Source organism: Erythrolamprus reginae, chromosome 1 (genome assembly GCF_031021105.1).
Source record: "Erythrolamprus reginae isolate rEryReg1 chromosome 1, rEryReg1.hap1, whole genome shotgun sequence".
Lineage (NCBI taxonomy): Eukaryota > Metazoa > Chordata > Lepidosauria > Squamata > Dipsadidae > Erythrolamprus > Erythrolamprus reginae.
In genome coordinates, this window is record NC_091950.1 from 187,499,620 (window position 1) to 187,525,048 (window position 25,429).

The 25,429-nt window shown below is 39.2% G+C and overlaps 1 protein-coding gene across 1 annotated transcript in view; it reads left to right on the plus strand.

Moving 5' to 3' along the window:
• XIRP2 (xin actin binding repeat containing 2) overlaps positions 1-25,149 on the plus strand; it is a 227,915-nt gene extending 202,766 nt beyond the window's left edge. Inside the window, exons 5-10 of the mRNA XM_070731703.1 lie at positions 3,166-3,270; positions 6,957-7,032; positions 9,235-9,368; positions 10,602-19,878; positions 22,106-22,239; positions 25,091-25,149. Of these exons, the coding sequence (XP_070587804.1) occupies positions 3,166-3,270; positions 6,957-7,032; positions 9,235-9,368; positions 10,602-19,878; positions 22,106-22,200 (9,687 nt within the window). The 3' untranslated portion in view covers positions 22,201-22,239; positions 25,091-25,149. The remainder of the gene's footprint in view (positions 1-3,165; positions 3,271-6,956; positions 7,033-9,234; positions 9,369-10,601; positions 19,879-22,105; positions 22,240-25,090) is intronic.
• Positions 25,150-25,429: the final 280 nt, after the last annotated feature.

Genomic DNA, 25,429 nt, shown 5'->3' on the forward strand with positions numbered 1-25,429 from the left:
TATATATATATATATATATATATATATATAAAGAGCCTGGGGGAAAGGTGTCTCAACTCCCCCATGCCTGGCGGTATGGGTGGGTTTTGAGTAATTTATGAAATAAATGCGCTTTAAGTAAATAAATGGGCTTTACCTCAGGAATACAGATAAGAATGAGCTCTTCCCAGACATAGATTACAGCTAGCTCTAAAGAAAGAAATAACTGCTTCGGTACTATTTTAAACCCTGCGTTTTCATCATGTATGCTTGGTTTCAAATAAAGAGTGGATTTTATCATGAAATGGAGTTTGGGGTTCACTCCGGAGGCCCTTGTCCAGAACAGAGGTGATCAAATGTAACATCTTGCTGGGTGCAGAAAGGCAAGAATGCGACCCAGTACTACTGACAGGTAGCCATCCAGCTGCCACTAAATTTGCGCCAGTTAAATGCCACTTTTCTGAATGCATTCTGTCACTCTATATATTTAAACCATGAATTGGTCAGGCAAGTTTATTGTGATTGTCAGAGGGCTGATAAGGCGAGGCACTGAAGCTACGTGTTAGAAGAATCTGCAGAGCAATAGTTATTTGCACTTTGGAGAACAATAATATAGCTTTTGTCCGGTGGTGAGACCCACATTTTTCTCACAGAGAATTCTGGGTTCATCTCTATACAGGTAGTCCCCCACTTACAACAATTCATTTAATGACTATTTGAAGTTACAACTGCACTGAAAAAAGCTACTTATGATCAGGCGGGGGTTGCCACTACCACCATTACCGATGCACTGCGTGCGCAGCTTCAGATCTTTAGTGTGTGCACGCATCATCCCAGCAAGATTTTGCTTCTGTGCATTCACAGGAAGCAAAATCTTGTGAGGGGGCGCATGTGAGAGAGAGAGTTGGTGATTATTATTTTTTGCTTCCCCACATGCACAGAAGCAAAAAATCCCCAAAATCTCACATGCACATGTGCAGAAGCAAAATCTTGCTGGGACACATGTGCCGCACACCAAAGACCTGAAACTGCATGCTCCAGTTTTACTACCAGTACAGCGTCCTCATCCGTACGGGTAGGAACCCGATATAGTGGTACCTTGACATACGAGTTTAATTCGTGCCAGAGCTGACCTCGTATGTCGATCATCTCGTATCTCAAACAAATGCATTTAGATTTGGCTTTTCGCACAGAGATAACTGGAATTCTTGCGCCACCTAGTGGACGCTCGGCTCGTATCCCGAATTTGAGCTCGGGTGTCGAACAGAAATTTTGCTTGCGTCGCAGCTCGTAACTTGAAATACTCGCATGTGGAGCAGTTCGTATCTAGAGGTACTACTGTACTGCTTATGATCCTTTTTCACACGCATGATTGTTGCCGCACCCCCATGGTCACATGATCAAAATTCAGATGCTTGACTCATATTTATGATGATTGTAGCATCCTGGGACCACGTGATGACTATTTGCAAGCTCCTGATAAGCAAAGTCAATGGGGAAGCCAGATTCACATAACAACCATGTTATTAACTTAACAACTGCAGTGATTCACTTAACAACTGTGGGATGAAAAGTCATAAAATGGGCCAAAACTCACTTAACAAATGTCTCACTTAATCCCAGAAATTTTGGACTCAATTGTGATCGTAAGTTGAGGACTACCCTTTAGAGGGCCAGGAAAGGATCGAAACTCCATTAAAACTCTTGCTCTTCCAGTTATAGAAAAATTTGATTTAGAAGGAGTTTCTTGCATATAAGATCATTCTTTCCTGGCCCAGCACTCTACAGACTTGGTGAAAAGAAGATAAGAGAAGCTAGTAGTGAAAAGCCCATTTGAGCCTAATTAAGAATAAGCTAATATACAACCCAGCCTACTCTTGGAATATTTGCTGGGGAGAAGCTTAATCACTTTGGTGCAGCTGCAAAAACAATGAACAGGCAGGTGAAAACCAAGTGACAGGCAGCTGGCAGATCCGCTGAATTGGTAGTTACGCCAGGCAACATGCCCTGGTTTGATGGGAGAGAAGAGAACAGCGCTACTTGCTTAGATCCAGAAAGGAACCAGGCTCAGGAGGACTGGCTAAATTCTGACCACCGTGGAATGACTACAGTTTTTCCTTCCTTCTTTGCAAACAGCCTTCTTCTCTAATTGCAGTTGCTCTGTTGTCTCCTCTTCCACCTTGCACAGATTGGATATTCCCCAAATCTTGCTTTTGACCAAATTGATGGTGCCACCTGCAATGCAAGTTGTTCAAAATATACACTGTTTAAAGGCTTGGATTCACATTTTTAGGGAGCACCTGCAGGCAGGAGTGAAAGGAATTTTTGAAATGCATTAAACCCCCCGCAGAATATTCAGGGAGCCATAACGCTCAATTTGTATCGATGGCAAAGCTTTGCATACTGCTGCGATTCATATTATGAATCAAACCACTATAAAATTGTGTTGTATCATTGGAAATGGGCCTGGCATTGCCTCTTCTGGCAACACTACTCATAGGACTTACAGACGAAAACTGTGCAGATAATCCACACACTTTGTTCACGCATTGGCTGTGTTTTCCAGATATACAAGCTCATAATTAACTTAGCTCTTGTTTGCCAGTTGTCTCATTTTGCACGGTGTAGCGAATCACAAGCTAACTCAGTTGGGCACAAATTATTGCTTTATCCTAATATGTTATGGAAACCTACTGACAGTTTGCAAGGCCTAGCACAGTATGTGAACCCAGCCACTTGCAAATGTAAACAACCTGTTTCAATCAACAAGAACTTTTAACGCATCCTCAACATTGGAAAGTTTATATTTTTCTAAGTATTCTGTTCACATCTTGGCCAGGAGATAAGAGTCTGGCAATTAAATCAATAATGCATTAAAACCCAGGTCACTATTTGCAATGTTCTGTGGTATATATCATATACTACACTAATAATAATAATAAAAATTTCAGGTGCTCTGTAAAAATGAAACAACCATCTTTATCATCTCGAATCTCCTGCCTCTCTACATAGTTTGCCCTTTTAAACTATATGGTTAATTATAATCAAGTAGCATATGTAAGTGTTTGGATGAATATATGTCCCTGAAGAATCATTCTCAAGAAAAATAAAATAAGATGATTTTAAGATTTTATTAAAGTTTACCACCAAGTTGAAAAATGTGAAATTATTTTTGTTTGTCTGCAGAAGACAACAAGTCAGAGTCAAACCATGGTGTCTAGCAGTAGGACGGAAACCAACATAAATGAAGTGACCTCAGGAGGGCACGTGGAAGCGTTTCAGTCAGAAAAGGTAATATTAGCATTTGATAAATGTTATGTCATTTGGACAACAGGTAATTTACGCAATGATGTTCTTGCTTATACGAGGAGCAGCCCTTCTGGTTTGACAAGCAAACCACAGCAATTCTTTTCTATGTTTTTAAACTGTTCTTTTCTTTTTAATAACTTGTGCTTCACTGAAAAGAAAACAAAAATTGAGTGAAATTGCATGCAGAGGGGAAGGGTTCTTCCAATTGCTTTCAGGAAGAGTGGAAGTGAGTGTCCTGCAATTCATTGTACAATGTACAATTTCTCAAGGAGTTCAGAGAAATCATCTTCATAGTTTCAATAAAACCTAAGGAAGACATCAGGAGAAAACCTCTCTAAGGGCTTTTTAGGCAGCAAAGTGAGAAGGCCAGAGAGTTTGTAGAGGATTGTCTATGGAGAGTCTCATTCACCCAGATTATGGTTGCCCCAAAGGTGCTTTTTCAGAAAAGGTGAGAGGGAGGGAGGGAGGGAAGGAAGGAAGGAAGGAAGGAAGGAAGGAAGGAAGGAAGGAAGGAAGGAAGGAGGGAATCATCCACTGTTATTGTACAACCACAAAGTAGAGTCAAAAATACCATGAAAGAAATTTTAATATTTATTTTATTTATTTATTAGATTTGTATGCCGCCCCTCTCCGAAGACTCGGGACAGCATACAAATCTAATAAATAAATAAACACAATATCCCATGAGAATATTGTAAGAAAACATAGGGTGGTTTTCAGTTTTGTTTTGTTTTGTTGCTTGAAATCAGCACTTTTCAGAAATGCTGGAATGACTACAGAATAATTTTCAACAAAACTCTTCTTTTCCCCCTCTCCCCTTTCTAACAATACTTGTTTTTCTTCATCAAACTGAATTCTTTTTTGACCTTCCTCTTAGGCTCTCACCTCTCACTAAATTGAAGTCAAGCTTATAAATATGAAATGGCAGCTGTAGTAATAATTCCCTTATTACAGTACCAGTGAATTTAAAAGCAAAAAAACCAACAAAACACCAGTCCAGAATATGGATCCAAATGTAAATGAAAACATCCTTCTACTAGAAACTTGCCATGTACAATAAATTGTACTATAGTAGTAGCGCTAACGGCAGCTGCTGCTGCTTCAGCAATAGATTTGCAGTGTTGCATTTGTCAGCTGCCTAAGACAAGCAATCCAAGCGTCACTGATCCTGCAATCACAATCACACTAGTTAAGGAGTCACAAGTCCACACAGGACACACTGAGATTTATTCTAAGGAAACAAGTGCTGTACAGAACCTTTTAACAATCTCACACTGGCCACTTTTCTTGAAGCATTATTTTGTGCTTTGTGCAATTTCCGGCATGGCTTCTATATGCTTTCATAAACAGTTATTCAAAATCTTGCTTCTGTTCACAATAGAAAGCTAAAAATCTATTTTTTGTTGCACTGTGCTGAATTCTCTTAAATGTATCTCTCTCTCTCTCTCTCTCTCTGCCCCTACCCCACCACCTCATTTTCTAGGCATTTTCTTTCTCTCTCATTTCCACCTACTCAAACCCTCTTTCTGAACCTTCCCTCATTTTCCATGGAGACATAAAATGATCAAAGGCACAAAAACACATTCTGAATTTCAGGTTTTAACAGATCTTTTTTTCTCCTCTAGAGGATAGTGAGCACTACCTCTGAAAATCAGGGCAAGATTCAAGGTTTTATTGTATTTGACTGGACCTCGACGTTCACTTTAAAAGCAGCAGATTGTCGGAAAGATAATAGATCGTTCTTCCTAATTCAAAGGCACATAATTAAATTTGGGGCAGGGAGTGAAAAATTAAAAGTGCAAATTGTCTTAGAAGAGATCAAAGGAGTGTATATGAGAATTGATGGCTAGCCTGGGAGACAGGAGTAGAAATAGAGGGATAAGAATACTATAACCTGAGAGGTTTTTAATGTAGGTATTTTGTTGCATTGTTTTAATTCTGTCTTTAAATATTGTTAGCCATCCAGAGTCATGTGATTGAGATGTGTGGCCATATAAATGCCATGTTTAAATTATTATTATTTTAATAATAATAATCATCATCATCATCATAGTAATAGTAATAGTAATAGTAATAGTAATAATAGTTATTATTATTACTATTATTCTTATTATTCTTATTCTTATTATTATTATTATTATTATCTGTTTTGTTTGTGGAAATTGAAAGTGAGCCCCAGTTTTTATCTGCAACATTAACAATGGCCTTCATCTCAGGACTGCTATAGTTTCACCACACATCTCACAAACAACAGTAGGAATATAATATCATTGGGTAACCTTTTTTCCAACAACGATTAGAGAAAGGACGTTAGCAGTTTCTCAGCAATTCCAACCAAATCAATGTAAGGCAAATCTAGACTTTATGCTAGATTCAGTGGCAGCGTCAGCCACCAAAACCTTCCCAAGGACGAGAATGGACAGTACTGCATTCCTCCTTGGCCTAAACGCAGTGGGGTAGTGAAAATGGAGCTCTACCCCAAAGCACCCAATTTGCACTGTTGAAAGAAAATGCAGGGCGTCCTGCATAAGCCATGCCCACAGTGTGGTAGTAAAAATTTTGGTAGCCCTTCGCTGCATGTGACCAATATGTTTTAAAAGACAGGGTATAGATTACACAGCTGTAGTTGCCACCTCAACTCTTTTTAACTCCCTTGCGGTACAAAATTGCCCTTCGGCTGCATTTTTTAAAAACAGAATTCTTCCTGCACATAGCCCCTGAAGCCTGGAGCGTAACCCTTCCAAAGGTTTTCACTTGGCATTTTTAACAGAAGGGGGAAGCATTTATTGCAGAGAAAGTAATTAAATACAGCTACTGCAAAGTTTTGTATATACTTAAATGTCAGTAAAAACAAAGGCAGTGGAGTCTTTGTCCTGGCTTTTCAAATTTCTTTGCCCTGCTTTATCAGATCTTTTGGAAATTAAGTCCTTAGTATACTGTTCAAAGGCCAGGTGAGGACATATGATTGAAAATGTTGTTTCTCTCCATTACTAGCATCCCAGTCAGATTAATGTTAATGTTAATTCTCTCAGTGCAACTATAAAATTGTCTGGCATAATTGGATCACAAAGGTAGCAAGAACTCATGCTCAAAATATGAAGAATGTTTCGTGGGGAGGTGCTTAATGCCTCCAAAAATCCTAGTTCTGGCCCTCATATACCTTGTAGTATCCTAACTCCAGAAAGAATAGAATAGAATAGAATAGAATTTTTATTGGCCAAGTGTGATTGGACACACAAGGAATTTGTCTTGGTGCATATGCTCTCAACGTACTTAAAATAAAATATACATTTGTCAAGAATCATGTGATACAAAGAAGTGGGGAATAATAGTTTACTGGGCCAATCCATTGAGTATTACTAAATCCATCAGTGTCAAATGGGTTTTATGTGGACAGCTTTAGAAAAAAAAAACCTTCGTGGAATGTATTTTCAAAATAGATCTACACATTTAAATTGAGAGGATTAGGACTTTATGAATTTGTGGCAGTGCTGACATTTGATCTACTGATGTCTGACTGTAGAAAACTCCTGATGGGAGAAGATATCTTATTTTCCACATCATAAAGCATCCATTTATTTGTACACCCCTGAGCCCCCCCGAGCCACACAAAATGTAGAAGAGAAGGCATTCGTTTTTCTTGACACTGGTATATTTCTTTGTCCCAGGTTTCTCATCAGGGCCAAGCTTCCATGGAGGCCAAGAGAAAAACGTCTACCATCACTCAAAATATTGACAGGACAGGTAAGATCTAAGTTATATTAGATAAAAAATATTGTTGAAGATTAAAAGGACCTGTAAATAGCTCACCCAGCAAACATTCTATTCATATTATGTTGGTTAGAAAATAGATCCAAATTTACACACTGGAAATTTCATTAAAGCGCATCCTCTGAATTCAGGAGAGGTCATGCCATGAAGATTGAATAAATGACATTTATATTTATGTTTGTCCATTTATTAGCCTTGTCCTGTTCAACAATGCATATACCCTACTGGTATGAAGAGCAATGTGTGCAAAGTTACCAATTATAAGTTTAAGTGTGCTGTGCATACCGGCTGCCTGCGTTGCAATAATATGGTTTTCAGCAGTTTCCATAAGGGATACAGGAAATTAAATGGAGGTAGGAGTAAAACGCTAAACAGAGAGTTGAGACACATCTTGAGAATAAGATAACTGTTAGAGGAATAAAGACATCAGTATATAATTCACCTTGGCTCAGAACATACATAATTCTAAGCTAGGATTTTATTGTTTGTTAGACAAGGACTGTGAATGGATTTCCACAGAATGCTTAGCCATAATGGGCCAGTTCACACTTCATTGCTAAGCACAAAAACAAACAAAGCAAGACAGCTTACCATTCTGTGTGAATCCGTTTTAAGCATATTGTTTGCTAGGCAATCTTCAAAGGAAACACAATAACTTTCACCAGTTGAAGCAAATCCTTCTTTTGTCTTGGTTTACTTTCATTGTAATCATTTTGTATCAGATATGAACACTGAATGACTGAACAGCATTTAATGATCACAGATACTGTTATCACAACGCTAAACAGGAGTTCTATAATATGCAGGTGCCATGGCATCACTCAGAAATTCCAAATTCCTCTTGCACATAGAGAAATATTATGGCAGAAAATGCTGGTAGTTGGTCCACAACGTCTGAAAGAACTCTTTCCTGCTTATTATATTAGATACAAATGTAAAAAATGATGAGACCAGACTTACCTTAAAGGTTCCAAATGCTTTCCTGGAGCTGGGGGAGAGTAAAAACTCCCTCCCCACCCCCCGGAAGGTTTCTGAAAGCCAAAAACGCCCCTCCCACAGAGCCTCTGTGTGAGCCAAACATGAGCTGGCTGGCACACACATGCATGTTGGAACTGAGTTAGGGCAACAGCTCATGTGCCAGCAGATGTGGTGCTGTGGGCCACCTGTGGTACCCATGCCATTGGTTCACCATCACTGGTCTAGGGAATTTGGGGCATGAGCCTTTGCTGTGAATAAAGACTGAGCCAAAGGATTCCTCATCCTTATAGGAACACAATTCCTTCAACCATGCTTTTATAGATTAATGTACATAATCATTAGAGCCAAGATTTGAGCTTCCTTTGTAGGTTATGCCTCTCCCCCCAGGAAAAAGAAAGCATTTCACACACCCAACTTTCTGCCACAATTGTAAATACTATCGCAGCCCAGCCTGCCTGATATGCTACCCCAAAATTGCACCCCATTGCAAGACGCACGTCCTACTTGACAGTTGTACCAGTACCTCTGTTGTTGTGCCTAGGGCAGTTCGTTCTAAAATAAAACGTTGAGAAGTTTGATTGAACTCGTGAGACATTTTCTTTTAGAATGGGCTGTCCTGGACGCAATGCCAAGGAATGGGATGGAGGTATCAGTACAAGTGTCAGGTAGGACATGCGTCCTACTCCCTGTGGCAAAAAAATGCATGTTCCCTGGGGTCCTGTCCCTTGGCATCACTCCATGCCCCTCCAGGGGGGACCACCCCACTATTTGAGAAGCACTGTATAAGTCTAATACCTTTAGTTATCTTTTGATATGGCAATTGATTGAATAAACATATTCTGTGGTCTTTAAAGAATGCCTCCCCTCTCTCTTTGTTTCTTCTTCTCTTTTTCCTTCTCCTTCTCTCTCTTCTCTCCCTACCTCTCTCTCTTTTCTTCTTCTTCTTCATCTTCTTCTCCTCCTCCTTCTCCTCTCTCTCTCTCCTTTTGAGCTGTGCTTTTTTTCCCCGTACTGCCTGATGAATTACTTTTTAAACAATAGCTTATTGGTCTATCATGGAACACAAGTAGAGGCCTAAGAACACATGGGATAGGATGGAAAGCCTAACTTCAGAAGGACCCAAGGCATCCCCAAAGGGACTAAACTCAATTCAATTGACTATTTTAAAAACCTCTCGGTTTTCTTGTCATGTCCTAGGAGTTGATACTTCTGTGAATGAGGAAATTCCAAAGATCTCTACACAATGTTTGAAGCAGCATTTTGAGAAAACAACCCAAGGAAAGACATTTCATTCTGGACGAGAAAATGGAATAGCTCCAAAGCAGATCAAGGTAAGAGATAATTTTGTGTGCATGCGTATGTGTGCACATATGTGTGTGTGTGTGTGTGTGTGTATGTATGTACACACACATTGTTAGCCCCTGATAACATTGTCAGAGTGTAAAATATATATAACCAAATCAGTGTAGTTGTTAAGTTAATTACAAAATCATTAAGTGACTTTGACTCACTCTATCAACTTTGCTTGTTGGAAGCCATTTGGGAAAGTTGCAAATGGCAGTCACATCATGACCTCAAGGCCATACAGTGATTGTTAATATATGCCAGCTGCCAAGTGCCTGGTTTTTTAGCCCTTGACTCTGGGGACATCACAACAGTCATAAGTGTGAAGACCAAAATAAGCCCATTTTTCAAGGGATGTTGTGGTTTTGAATGGCCACAAAACAGTTGTAAATGGAGGATTACCTGTACCTAAAATATTACATGTTGACTATTCTTGTCTCAATACAGCATAGTAGTGAGACCTGATGAGACAAGCAGACTTTTGATTTCTGAGATTCCAAGAATGCTCGGAGTTTAGACAAACCATGACAAAGTTTAAATTGTCCATCCACTCTTATGTCCTTATGAGCCATGGTTACACAGTGGTCACAGTGCATAACTGCAGGCTACTTCTGCTGCCTGCCGGCTGCCTACAATTTGGCAGTTCAAATTTCACCAGGCTCAAGGTTGACTCAGCCTTCCATTCTTCCAAGATGGGTAAAACAAGGGAGCAATATGCTGACTCAGTAAACTGCTTAGAGAGGGCTATTAAGTACTGTAAAGCAGTATATAAGTCTAAGTGCTATTGCTATTGCTATTATGCCAATACTGGGGTCCTTGAGCACAAGCTTTGGATCTAATGAACTAGTACATTCTATCACTGTCTTAAGATAAAACTTCGATCCATTTTAATCTGTCAAATAATTTTTCTATTTTTCTAAAATCTTTTCCTTGCTAGTTTACTCCATAGCCTGTTATTTCCAATTCTGATTAAAAAAAAGTGAAAGCCCATGACTGCTGCAGAGAATAATACTATCAACAATTGGTATTTGTACATTCTAATATAGATTTTTCAAGTATGTGAAATACACCTGATGCCCCATATTGAATAGATACTTTGCGAAAGCTGTCTCTGAACTCTTGTTGATTAGCTCTTTGAAACATTGGGTCAACTGTACAGTAGAAATCTAAAAGTATCCCCTGGAAATAAATTTAAAGGTATATTATTTTCTCTTCTAAAGATTGAAAACGGGTATCAAGAAATGGTGTGGCCTACTGCAAATTTTCATTCTTCTGCTGAAGCTACTTCTACGAGTAGAGGACAGGAAACGTTTATGGCAAGGAAAACAGAGGACACATCTGCTGCTTCAACCCTAGCTTACAACAAGTTTCCAAAGTATGGGAGTACAGAGGAATTTCCTCCTCCACCATCGCCAGATTTACTACAGGTTTCCTCTGAAATGACAGAGTTTTCCCAGTCCCCTGAACCCCCTCTCTCTCCATCCAAGCAAGTTCTTCCCAAGAATTTATATTCTAGGCAAAGAAATCTGTATGAATTAAACCGTTTATACAAACACATTCACCCTGAATTAAGAAAGAATTTAGAAAAAGATTACTTCAAGGATATTTCTGACATAGTCTGTGGTGGCAGTGCTGAAATGGACAGCTCAGTAGGAGATGTCCTTCAGGCTAAACAAGTCTTCGAAAATTCAGAAGGCAGCCCTCAGAAAAGCATGAGCCCGGAAAGAGAATATTTAGAATGGGATGAGATCCTAAAGGGAGAGGTCCAATCCATGAAGTGGATTTTTGAAAATCAGCCCCTGGATTCAATAAAGGACGAGTCTCCTGACCAAGACAATGCTAAAAGCATTGCAGGCAAAGAAATAATTGCCGGGGGAGACGTTAAGTATACTACTTGGATGTTTGAAACACAACCCATAGATGCACTGAGTGCAAATTTTTCAGATGATGCAGGAACTGCAGATCGAATACCAGACTTAGCCCGAGGAGATGTCCACACAGCCACGTGGATGTTTGAAACTCAGTCACTGGATTCAATGAATAAAATTCACCAGGAGCAGGAGGAAGAGTCAAGTGAAAATTCGGTCAAGGAAATCACCGGTGGAGATGTCAAAACAGTGAAATATATGTTTGAAACACAGAACTTGGATAGTCTTGGGCAGCTTTATTCGGTGGATGAAGCTAAGCTCCTGCAACTGAGATCAGAACTAAAGGAGATTAAAGGCGATGTAAAGAGGAGCATAAGGCATTTTGAAACTCTGCCAATGTATGTTATTCAAAACAATTTAGGTCAAATGCTAGAAATTAAAACAGTCCACAGAGAAGACCTGGAGAAAGGAGATGTCAAAACAGTCCATTGGATGTTTGAAACCCAGCCTCTGGATGTTATCAACAAAGATTCTGTGGAAATCAAAGTTGTCCGTGGGATTTCCATGGAGGAAAACATTAAAGGGGAAGTGAGCAAGGCAAAATGGTTATTCGAAACCCAGCCTTTAGATACTATTAAAGAGACCGAGGAACCTGCTGCAGAAAAAGAAATCATACTGGGGACTGATGTCTGCAGAAAATGTTGGCTGTTTGAGACTCAGCCTCTTGATACCTTAAAAGAAAATGAAGACCCGAATGTTTCGCCCACTGTAGAAATCATCGGAGGAGATGTAAACACTACTAAACATCTATTTGAAACATTGCCAATGGATCTGTTAAAAGACAGCTCAGATGTTGAAAAACTTCAAAAAATGGCTGCCACTGAGGAAGAGAAAGGCGATGTGAAGCATCAGAAATGGATTTTCGAGACGAAACCTCTTGAACAAATTAGGGAAGAAAGAAAAGAATTCATAAGAACTGTGAAACTGGAGGAAATTGACAAAGGAGATGTGAGCAGCTGTAAGCATGCATTTGAAACATGCTGGTTAAGCAAACACAATGACTCACACAAAATTCAGGTTGAAGGCGTAACAACAGGTGCCGTAAAATTGAATAAAGGCATTTTTGAAACCACTCCATTATACGCTATCCAGGATAATCTTGGGAAATACCATAAAGTTAAAACAATTCGTCAAGAAGAGGTGATCCGAGGAGATGTCAGGAACTGCAGGTGGCTTTTTGAAACAAGGCCCATTGACCAGTTTGATGAGAGCATTGAGAAAATGGAGATCATCAAAGGGATAACCTCTAAAGAAGTACAGTCGGGTGACGTGAAGACAGCAAAATGGCTGTTCGAAACTCAGCCGCTTGACTCCATTAAATATTTTAGCAATGTAGAAGATGAAGAAAGTAAGCAACAGATGGAGGCTACGGAAGTGGTCAAAGGGGATGTTGAAATGTGCAAGTGGTTGTTTGAAACTCAGCCAATGGAATCTCTGTATGAGAAAGAGACAACAGTAACAAACACTGGCGAAATACAGAGAGGAGATGTGAAAACATGCACCTTGCTATTTGAAACACAACCTCTTGACGCAATCGGAGTAGAATCAGAAACAGCTAAATTGCACACGGTTGAGCAAGAGGATATTCAAGGCAGCGATGTCCGTACAGCATGTTTCCTTTTTGAGACAGAAAAGCTAGAGAACATACAAGGAGAAGACGATGACAAAGAACTCAAGCGAATTGTGGAAATTGATATCCAGCCTGGAGATGTTTCTACCATGAAATATAAATTTGAGACCAAACCTTTAGACTCACTCAGTATCAACTCAGAGGAAGTCCTGAACAAAATTAAAACCATACAAAGTGAAGATATACAAAAAGGAGATGTTTTGCGTTGCTGTTGGCTTTTTGAAAACCAGTCTCTCGATGAAATTTCAGAGGACAAAGAAGAAATTACCTTGGCCCAAACCGTTACGGATGTACAAGATGGGCATGTGAAAAATGGCTGCTTCATCTTTGAGACATTTTCTCTGGACCAGATTAAAGATGAAGATGCCATGGAGGAGAATACCAAGAAAACCATCAACCATGAAGAAATAACGAAGGGGGACGTGAAAAGCTACCGAATGCTTTTTGAGACCCAGCCACTTTATGCAATTCAGGACAAAGAAGGATATTATCACGAGGTGACTACAGTGAAGAAGGAGGAAGTTATCCATGGAGATGTACGTGGGACCCGGTGGCTGTTCGAAACGAAGCCTTTAGGCTCAATAAATGAGTCTGAAAACGTGTATGTTATAAAATCAGTCACCCAGGAAGATATCCAGAAAGGAAGTGTTAGCTCCGTTCGATATCGATTTGAAACACAGTCATTGGACACGATTTCAGACGAGGAGAAGTTCATTGTCCCCACAGTGAACAGTGTCCAGGGTGGTGATGTGAAAACCAACAAGAAATTATTTGAATCTGAAGAAAACCAGAGAGACAAGTGTATGAGAACAGTGAATGTCAGCGAAATACAACAAGGCAATGTTAAAACATGTACTTGGCTATTTGAAACACACACTATTGATGAAATTAGAGGGGAAGATTCAGAATACAAAGACATCCAGACAGTAACAAGGGAAGAGGTTCAGGAGGGAGATGTTCAACACGCGGTATGGCTCTTTGAAAGCCAGCCTCTAGATTCCATTAAAGAAAATGATGAGACTGATGCAGAAATAGATAAGGAGGAAATTCCACAGGCCGATGTAAAAACCACCACATGGCTTTTTGAAACCACGCCTTTCCATGAATTTAATGAAAGTAGAATTGAAAAGGAAGAAATTGTCGGGAAAAGCGTGAAAGAAACTTTAAAGGAACTTTATTCACAGAAAGTGGTAGAGACTCATGGGATCATCTTGGAAGCAGATGAAATTGGAGATGTCCGAATGGCAAAATATAGGTTGATGAACCAGGAAGCTCCTGAAATACAAAAGGAAGAGGTTATTAAAGGAGATTTAGCCAACATCATGATAAACCTTCTGTCCAAGCCAAGTACTCTGGAAAAGGAAAGGAAAGTAAATGAAGATGAAAAAGGCAATGTAGAATTGACCAAAAAGCAACTGAGGAATACCTCAACAGCAGTGCATGTTGAAAAAGAAGAGATTGTGAGAGGTGATATACAGCAAGCCATTAAAACACTGTTTAATCAGGATCGTTCTGTAAAAAGTGGGATTTTAATTCAGGAAAGTGAAAGGGGCGATGTTAATATGACAATCTACTCTCTCTTCCACAAAAAAGAAGGCAATATAGTTGAGCAAGATGAAGTTATAGGCGGTGATGTAAAGCGTACAATTCACAGCCTTCTCTCTTCCGTAATGAATCATGAAATATCAGAAAGACCTAAAATAGATGATTCAGAAAGGGGCAACGTTCAGTTTTTTACCACTTGCATAGAAGCTGGAGCTTTGGACTATTTGAAATTACTCCAATCAGAGACAAATGAAGAATTTGCTAGAAAAGATCAAGACAAGGAAGAGGAAATAGTGGGGGGAGATGTTGAAGGCACTAAACTATTACTAAAGAAAAAGAAGTCTCAAATACAGCGGACTGTTACTGAAGCTGACATAATTCCTGGTGATGTCTGTAATACCCTTAAAATCTTTACCAGTGAGCCACAAGATACATCTTGTCATGTAGACAAAGAAGAAATTATAAAAGGTGATTTGAAGACAACTTTAAATTCCCTAAGTCAGGCTATAAATCAGACCACTGTTACAGAGAAAGAAGAAATTGCAAAAGCTGACATCCATGCAATTTTGAAGTCTCTTCAAGAATCAGTTTATCAACCGAGAGAGACAGAAAAACCAGAGGTAATTTCTGGTGATATTAAACAGACCATTGAATCTCTGGAGAAAGCAAAACAAACAAAAAATAAAGTCTTGAGAGAAGAAGTTGTCCAACATGACCTTGAATCCACAGTTCAGCAATCTTTCAAGGAAACAGACAAAGAAGTCAGAGGCAATATTCAAACTGCTATAGAGATACCTCTATTGCTGGATACCTCTGAAGAAACGAAAATAAGACAATACCAAAGATTCACAGAGGCACAGGCCAAACAAAGTAACAAAATATTGTTGAAGCCACCTCAACAATTAGCCCAGAATAAAGTCAATCCAACTGAACACTTGAAAAGCAATAATACATTTCTTCAGAAGGAAATGATGTCCCAAAAGAAGAGTTTTCTCTCAGAAGATGCCAAAGCAACCCATTTGGATCAGAGATGGAACGCCAAGAGTCATGAGATGGAGAAGAAAAATATGAAGGCCTTACCTAAATCTCAGTACAAAGTCACTGAAAAATCAGATAAATCTTCTGTGGATAAAGGCACAGCAAAGAGACATAGAGATCAGCATGTGATTGGCCAATCTACTTTTTGCGATAATGTTAAGAAGAATGAAAGATCAGAGGAGTTGGAGGCAAACAGACCATTGATGAAGGCCCATTCAACCAATGAGATGCAGAGTGCAAAACAAATGATGGGAAAGAAACAAAGCACCTTTCATGAAAATAAAGATGAAAAATATGTTAATGTGAGAAGTGAGACAAAAGCAAAATCGGCCCAGTCAACATGTGATCGCCAGAGCTCCAATTACAGAGGGACAGAACAACTGCTCAACCAGTCAGCTGGCCTGATTTCCAAAGCGGCTGGTCATCTTGAAACAAAAGAGGTTCAACAAGACAGAAAGCAATCGCAGCATTCAAAGGAGGTTTGCAGAGGGAAGAAAAATAATGTCGTGGCAAGCCAAGCTCAGGTTTCCATGGCATCAGAGCAGAATGTAAAAACCAATCAAAAAGTCAGAGTCACACAGGAAATGCACAGTCAATTCAAAGAAGCAGAAAGGAAGCAAAAGTGTGGTGAGAAATCTGTCTTGAAGTCCTCAGGAAAATGTTATGGTGAAGGTGCTGATGAAGACTTGAGGGTTCAAGTGAAAACTCCTATGAATCCCTACAAGAATCCTAAAGGCTTAGATAGGACAGAAATTGATTCTCCTTCTCCTCCTCCTCCTCCTCCTCCACCACCACCTCCACTTCCATTGGCTTCATCTGAAGTTGACTTTCCTTTGCCACCTCCACCTCCTCATTTATTGATGCCTTGTGATAGACAGAGATTTCCTTCTCCGCCATTACCACCAAATGAAGAGGTGAAGTCAAAGCACAAGAGTTTCCCGCCTCCACCACCCACTGTGGAAGAGAAATGTGACCATGAATGGACATCTCACCTGCCTCCCCCACCTCTCCCTCAGGCAAAAGGTTTCTTCAGAAGCCTAGACAAAACAGTTCCACCGCAGAGCAAGACCCCGTACAACACAAAACATCTTCAGGCAGAACTTATGAAAGAATTAGAAGCGAGCCAGTGCAAACCATCTAGAAAAATGCAACCCAGGATTATTCAGATGCACCAAGAGATGGATAAGACAAATGCAGTGGAAGAAAGGGCAGAAAGTTCAGTGTTAAGGAACGCTGTTAGTCATGAAAGAAAAGAGAAGAAAGTCTGCACAAAAAATGAGGATGTTAAAAGAGCCGCATCAGTTGTGGATACTATCAATCTGGAAGTATCATCGCCGAATAAGACATTTCCACATTTTAGGTCTCCTTCTCTTCCAGCAGAGGCAACACAACCATCCCCTAAGCCTTATGTCCGGAAATTTAAAACTCCTTTAATGATTGCAGAAGAAAAATACAAACTGCAAAAGGAAGAGATGGAACAAAAACAAACCAAGGAGGTTTGTCACCTCCAGGTGAGAAGGGACAGTGAAAGCTGGGGAAGATTAGCTCAGGCAGAGTCAGAAGGTGGACTGCCAGTGACAGAATCATATAAACAGGATGAAATCACTCCTCAGGGGTTGTTGCCCTGTGAAGTTCCAGCTACACCTGCTGAGCCCGGATGCCAGAGAAAGCCTCAAGTCACCAACTCAGAAGCTGATGACCAACAGCCCTTACCGAAACAATTCACGGCTGAACAGACTCAAAAGATTTCAAAGCGCTCGGCAGAAGAACACATCAGGAAAAAAGCAGTCCATGAATCACAACATCTTTCAAAACAGAGTGTATCTTCTGAGAAAGTAGAGACCCACAAAGAGTGTGCAATGATCCAGAAAGAGCAGCACCAGAATGAGGAACAGTTGCACGTGTCAAATAATAAAACAGCATACCCCTCTTTCAAAGTTAGAACCATCCAGGTTCCCGCCTGTGATCACCCCTTACCTAAAGGCCACAGGGATTCCATGATTTATAACAAACAAGAGGGATCAAGTGTCCATGGTGTTGTGAAGCAACAGGTTCAAGAAAACCAGAGAGAAAACATAAGCAAGAAAAGTGCTGCAAGTAATGGTATGAAAGTGGATGGGAAAATCCACACAGAAAAAACAATTTTTAAGTATGCAGAAGGCAGACAGGAAATGAGGGATAAAGAATCTACTGAAACGAAACAGAGATTAGTTCAAAGAAAGGAAACAGAGAAGGACAAATTGAAGCAAGAAAAAAACTATTTAACTATGGAAGGAAAGGAAAGCCGGGCAACTGCTCACCTCAAAGAAGGGAAAGGAATAATTCAAAGGAAAGAACAAGTGGCTAGCAGCAAATCAGAAAAAATGGTTAAGCAAAAAATAATTGATATACATAACGAATTTCAGGCTGTGCATTCCAAACCAGAACCATCTTTTGTTTTGGAGACAAATGTTCAGAATAAAAATCTGTCTCGGGTAAAGAATAATCTACAAGGGCAGGGAGAATATACCTGGGAAATTAGATCAGAGCAGGAAAAAAGCCCTCATAAGACACCAGAGTCAAAAAAAGAGCCTGTGGAAGAAAAAATGCTACTGTCTAGTTCACCAAGAGGATCCCTGCAGAAAAGTGAGAAAAACTCAGTAGACATATTAGAGTTGTTGAGGAAACGGGAGGAGATACAGCAACTTCTGTCCAGAATGAAAGAATTTGAGACAGAACCAAGTAAAAATGGAATGAAAACATTCCAGGTGTTCTTAAGTGTTATTCCAGAATGGCTGGTAGAACAAGAAAAGAAGCAGGACTTAAGTTACATCGCACGGGAAGACAGTGTTGAAAAGATGAGAGAAGAACTGTTGGTTATTAAAAATCAAGCTTCCAAAATACTTCATTCATGTGAAGAGGCAATCCAAGCAGCCATGACTTCAACAAATTCCCTGAAGTGTAAAAAAAATGTTCATGGTGCTAAAGGATCATCGCAGAAAATAGCTAAAGTGACTGTTGGATCCAGCAGAAAAGATTTACAGACGGCTAAAGAAATATCCAAAGAAACCAGGGCACACCAAGAAGTAAAGCAGAAAGTCAGTGCAAACAGATTTTCAGAAACCACGACTTCTTCCCCATCTCTAAGAATGCGAGCGCCTTCACCTACTTACATCACAATTGAATCTAGATGTGTTGAATCTCCTCTCAGGGATTTATTGTCTCCAGTCCAAAGAGAAAGCACTCCAGTTCCACCATCACCCCCACCGAGATCTACTACGCCAACGTCTAAGATACACCAGTCATCTGCTCGTTCTGAACAACTTGCAAAACTTAAAGAGACTACAGTAAAACTATCTCAAGGGGTAATCCCAAATAGATCAATTACTCCAATTCCTATTGTGGAGAAAAGGTCGGAGATTGTTAAATCTCCTGCAACCCTCCGTCGGCAAATCAAGATTGATACATGTCAACCTGACATTTGCAAAGTACCATTTATAAAAGACACCCGTGTTAGCGCAGAGGCAGTGGCAAAAGTCAAAGAGACGCATGAAGAATCCCAAGTAAAGGAAATGTACATCTCTCAAAAAGGTGGGAGCAATCCAGAAGAGCCACGTGGACAAAGTGTAGGCTGTATTTCCATTGCACATAGCTTTGAGGTCCCTAAGTCTGGCCCTAAAGGGCTTAGGCATACGTATGAAGCATCTGACCAGGTGATTCACATAAGGAAGGAGCCAGAAATGTTTGGCAGTGACTACGAATATAAAACAGATGCAATGTTACAGGCTTCCAACGGTCAGACATTAAGTGATGGAAAATTCAAGAACAAATATGTTGAAAATAGTATCATGAGCGACAAGTCAAAGGAAGCCAGGTGTAGATTGAGAAAGGACAGACTTAGCCAAACTTCCCAAGAGCCAGACAACAGAAAAGATAATTTCCAAAAATGTCCTGGAAAGCATCAAAGAGAATCAAAGGAAACTAACTCTAAGAAGCAAAGCCAGTGTGTCATTAAAGAGCATTCCCGTGAGCCAAGGGTGTGCTTTGAAGCAAAATCTCCCATGGGATGCTCCTATGGCATGGAGTCCTTTGAGAACACGGTCCTTGAATCTAGAACCGCAGCCTCCACCACACAGAGCACCGATGGAACTCAGTCAGGATTTGGCTTCAAGCGGGCACCTCCGACCTATGAAGATGTCATCTCAGGACACATCTTAGATATTTCTGCTCGCGATTCACCAGAAGATCTTCTAAAGAACTTCCAGCAGACTTGGCAGGAAAGTGAGAGAGTGTTTCAAAGCCTTGGCTACACCATGTCAGAAGCTACTGAAGCAGAAGTGAGAAGTAGTTTCCACGAGGAAGCAGAATTTATCAGTGGTAAATAAGCATGCGATGTGTGAAGGAAGCTTTTAGTGTGTGCACTATGGCAATAAAACATTCTGTTCAATTAAATGCAGTTGGAAGGAGAAAGTAACACAACTCTAGCTAACACCTCTTTGCTTCCCCTTCTCTCTTTCCTCTCTCCCAGAAATCTCTATTCCATTTCTAAAAGCATGAGCTTAGTACATGTGCTGAGCATGTGGCTAACCAATAATGAGGGTTTTAAGTGTGGTCTTCCAAGGTAAAAGCTATATTTTGACTTTGATGATGAAATAATTTCCCTGTATCTAACTAATATCTCACAAAATAAGTTTTATAGCGATTGTATTGTTTTGCTCAAGTTAAAAACTATGGGTTGCTGTTGTTGTTGTTGTTGTTGCTGTTACTGTTATAGAACTGCATGAGGCTCTTAGGGTAAATGCAGCATATTTTGACAAAATGCCATTTTATGAAACACCTGTTCATTTTATTATTATTATTATTATTATTATTATTATTATTATTATTATTATTAATTATTAATTATTTCTTACACTTGTATGCCATCCTTCTCCGAAGACTCAGGGCGGCTCACAGGGTACAATATAAAAACAATGTGTATACAAATATAATTTAATATTTACATGAAACCGCTGGGTGAGATCCTCCAAGGACATGGGGTGAGGTATCATCAGTATGCAGATGATACCCAGCTTTACATCTCCACCCCTTGTCCAGTCAGTGAAGCAATGGAAGTGATGTGCTGGTGTCTGGAGGCTGTTGGGGTCTGGATGGGTGTCAACAGACTCAAACTCAATCCTGATAAGACGGAGTGACTGTAGGTTTTGCCTCCCAAGGACAATTCCATCTGTCCGTCCATTACCCTGGGGGGGGGGGAATTATTAACCCCCTCAGAGAGGGTCCGCAACTTGGGCATCCTCCTCGATCCACAGTTCACATTAGAGAAACATCTTTCAGCTGTGGCAAGGGGGACGTTTGCCCAGGTTCACCTGGTGCACCAGTTGCGGCCCTATTTGGACTGGAGTCACTGCTCACAGTCACTCATGCCCTCATCACCTCGAGGCTTGACTACTGTAACACTCTCTACATGGGGCTACCTTTGAAAAGTGTTCAGAAACTCTAGATCGTGCAGAATGCAGCTGCGAGAGCTATCATGGGCTTTCTTAAATATGCCCATGTTACTCCAACACTCCGCAGTTTGCACTGGTTGCCGATCGGTTTCCAGTCACAATTCAAAGTGTTGGTTATGACCTATAAAGCCCTTCATGGCATCGGACCAGAATACCTCCGGGACCGCCTTCTGCCGCACGAATCCCAGCGACCAGTTAGGTCCCACATAGTTGGCCTTCTCCAGGTCCCGTCGACTAAACAATGTCAATCAACACAGTCACAACCACACATCACATTTAATAGTGGGGGGAGGCATGATCTAGCTGCCCCATGCCTGGCGACATAAGTGAGTGTTAAGATTCTTGCGAAAGGCGAGGAGGGTGGGGACAGTGCGAATCGCATTACCCACACAGAAGATCAAGACCGCTGTTGTCATGAGCAAGACTAGTCTTGGTCCCCAAAGTGAATTGCATTTTAAGAAATCTGTATTATTGATCAACACTGTAGATTCAATCCTTTAAAAAAATCCTTTGGGTTCTTCCTGTGCATAATCAAACTTGCCACAAAATAGAAGCATTTCCACTGTGAATAGACAGACGGAGAGGATACAATTCCAGTGGGGAAATGTCACAAGCCCTGGATGCAGAATTTTGCAGCTAGCGGCAGAAGCACATGTTTGTCTTCAATGCAATCTAAATGTAAAAAGAGAGAGAGGGAAGGGGAGAGAGAGAGGGAGTGAGGGAGAGATAGAAAGAGAAAGAGAGAAGAAAGAAAGAGATAGAAAGAAAGAAAGAAAGAAAGAAGGAAGGAAGGAAAGAAAGAAGGAAGGAGAGAAAGGAGAGAAAGAACAAAGGAAGGGTCAGTCATACATCCTCTCTTGCCTTTCACTTTATTGAAAATATTTAAGCATCTTCAAATAAATATAAAAAGTCTGGCATTAGGCGAAACAAAGAATTTATTTCATCTGATTCCCAGAAAGCTTAAAGGGTTAATTATTGAGGAGATTTAGTGAAGGTTCTCAGGTTTCCTAATGATATTGCAATTTTTTTGTGCATAGCCTGAAGAAAAGAAATATAACAATACATAGCACTGACATCATCTCATTTATTTCTAGAAATTGCAACTTCAGGGAAAGGAAACATGCCTACTTTGTCAAAAGAGAGTTTATCCAATGGAGTGCCTAGCTGCCGACAAGCAGATTTTCCATAAATCATGTTTTCGGTGCTACCATTGTGATAATAAATTAAGGTAAGATGAAGTGAGCAATTAGAAATGTTAACATTTATACATTGTCAAAGCTTGATTTGATGTTCAGATGAATGAATGAATGAATGAATGAATGAATGAATGAATGAATGAATGAATGAATGAATGATACTTGAAATGTTGAAAATAAATCAACATATTTAGTGGTGCCACTGAACTCTTATCACCAGAATGACTGAGTTGGATTACTTAACTTCTGCTTTATCTCTATCTAAAGGGGGAAAGTGTTCTTCATATTACAGAGTATTTGAAAGCCGCTATATAAATTGCAACAACAATAATCTAAGTGGAAAGATTTATTGAAGTAATTTCTTCCTTGGAAATGACTTAACGCTGTTTACAGAATCAGAAGATTCTGCCAAATATGCCCTGCTTTTTAAGAATTTTAAAAATATTGAGATTAAACAGTGAAAGAAGTTATACACAAGGCGTACAGAAAACATTGCATTAAAAAAAAAGAAAAGGGAGAAATGATCTTAGAACTTAGAATGACATTATTGTCACTTTGAATGTACGCTAATTGCCATACATTAAAATGAAATTTTGTTTGCATACAGCTCTCAAGGTGTCACCACCTCCAATATATGCTACATAAACATAACGGTAGATAGATAGATAGATGATATAGATAGATAGATAGATAGATAGATAGATAGATAGATAGATAGATAGATAGATAGATAGATAGATAGATAGATAGATGATAGATAGATAGATAGATAGATAGATAGATAGATAGATAGATAGATAGATAAGACAGACAGACAGACAAATAAATAATATTGTATGCATATATTAATATACTGAATCAGTTGGAGGAAAGGGGTAGGAAAAAATTTGCAGTGTTCTCTGATTGACCCCTCCTTCAATTACTGTCCTGCTAATGTAATATGAGGTGTAGATTCAATCACTGCAGTTGGTAAGCTATGAGTTTTGGCCTAACATTAGGCAAGACATAGGTTACTATAGCTGAAACACTATATGGTCTCAGTCAATTCACATATCATTTCAAATCTGGATATTTTAGAACAGCAGTGTCAAACCCATGTTGTCACATTGTCATCACATGATATATCGTAATTTTTCCCCCTTCGCTGAAATGGGGGTGGTGTGGCCAGCACGTGACCCATCCAGCTCGTCGGCCATATGTTTGACATCCCTGTTTTAGAATATTATTAACTGGGGGAAAATGGCTTTCTTTTTTTTCATAGTAAGCCACTGTAAGCAAAAAACAAATGAACCACATTCATTACTAAAAAAAGTTAGTAACTTTTTTTAAAAAATGGCTAAAATGTGGGGAGATTTGTAATTAATATCCAATATCTTTTTTAAAAAACCCAAAAGAATAAATAACATTAGCTTCTAATGGTGGAAACCGGGAATTTAATTTTCACTCAGGATTTTACCTAGCACACTCTGGTACAAACTGCAATGTCATGAAAAGAACAAAACAAACCCTGCAAACCCTGACTGGTATTGCAAAGTTACATCCAAGCATTGACAAGTTGTATGCTTTCCATTATTGTTATGGTTGGCTGCACAGCCAGCCATATTTAGATAGACTTAGCCTTTTTATCCACCTATCAAGTCCTGCCCAAGAATCTGAGATAGACAAATGTTGTTAGATATTGTTAAAGGCATAATTGCAAGGTTCTGTTCCAAGGAAAGATGCCTTTTGCAATTATTATTATTTATATTATTTTATCATACATACATGTGTATTTAAAAAAAATAGGTGGTGAATATACCTAAAAATCTTACTTTCTATTTTTTTCCACAACAACCTGCAATATATTTTGCTATTCTCCCATTTCTTTTACCTAGTGATGTCAGATAGTAGAATAAGATCAATTCCAATTAATGTATCAATTTTAAAAAGACTACAAAAATGGCACCAAAATGAATGTATGCTGAAAATAATGCATCACAGTTGGATTCCATACTTAATACTCCATTATAAATGTCAAAGTCACACACTTTTGGAAGATGATAGAATAATCCTAAAGTTATAAAAAAGGTCAGATTTTTAGTGGTTTAAGGGAAACCCCCGAAACAATGAAATGGCATAGCTACCCCACTAACATTGTGAGGTTTAAAGAGGACAGTTCTAAAATTAAAAGAATTGGAACATTTCATATCCCTCAAATTACTTTGCTGGATACAGAACATTCAGAGAAAAAAGTAGCAGGAGTGAAGTAGCAATTTTTTGTAGAGATGCAGAATATCAATTTATCCCATATTGGTATTAAACCAAAAATAATGTTTCAGTAAGGATCACTGAACAGATATATAACATATATAAGACAAATATTAACAAAGAAAGTACTTTCTTTTTAATTCCAGCAATTAATGTAAAATGTTGAGGATATAGCAATTCTGTTAAAATCAGGGGGCTACACAGAACTGATCCTCAAACATTGTCAAATGTATAACTAACTTTCAAAATATTTTCCTTTAAAATACACTAAGAAAAAGACTTCTTTGATCTATTCTGTGCCACTTATTTCACAGAGTGAAATTAAGCATTTAAAGCCCAATCTTAAACGTGAACAATTTGGAGTTAGATTAAATCATATTCTGAGCAATCCCATAAATATTCATTATGGCTTAAATCCAATGTATGACTAAATATTGATTCAACTTAATATTATTTAATTTTTGGCATAATATGGAAAGGGGAGGGGGAGGGAGGGAAGGAGAAAAGGAGGGGAAGAGGGAATGGGAGGGGGGGTTTTATTTATGGATAGTAAAATTACAATTAATTACAGCTAAAATATTATTGGACTGTTTATGATTGAAAAGTACTATAAAACATTTTTCTTTGATTTGACAGCTTAGGAAATTATGCTTCTCTCCATGGTAAAATATATTGCAAACCACATTTTAAGCAACTTTTCAAATCCAAAGGAAATTACGACGAAGGCTTCGGGCACAAGCAACATAAAGAATTATGGATTTCCAAAAATCAAAAAGGCCCTAATAGTTGTGCTCCTGCTAAAGAAGTTCATAAATCCACATCAAATGTGAATAAAACAACTGTTCATATGTTGTATCCTGAGAATCCACAAGCCCATTGTGAAACTATGAATGATAATTTAAAACAGAATACAGAGAGGGGCAAATTAAACATTATGTGGCCTCCTTCTACAGAAACTCCCAAAAATTCACTCTC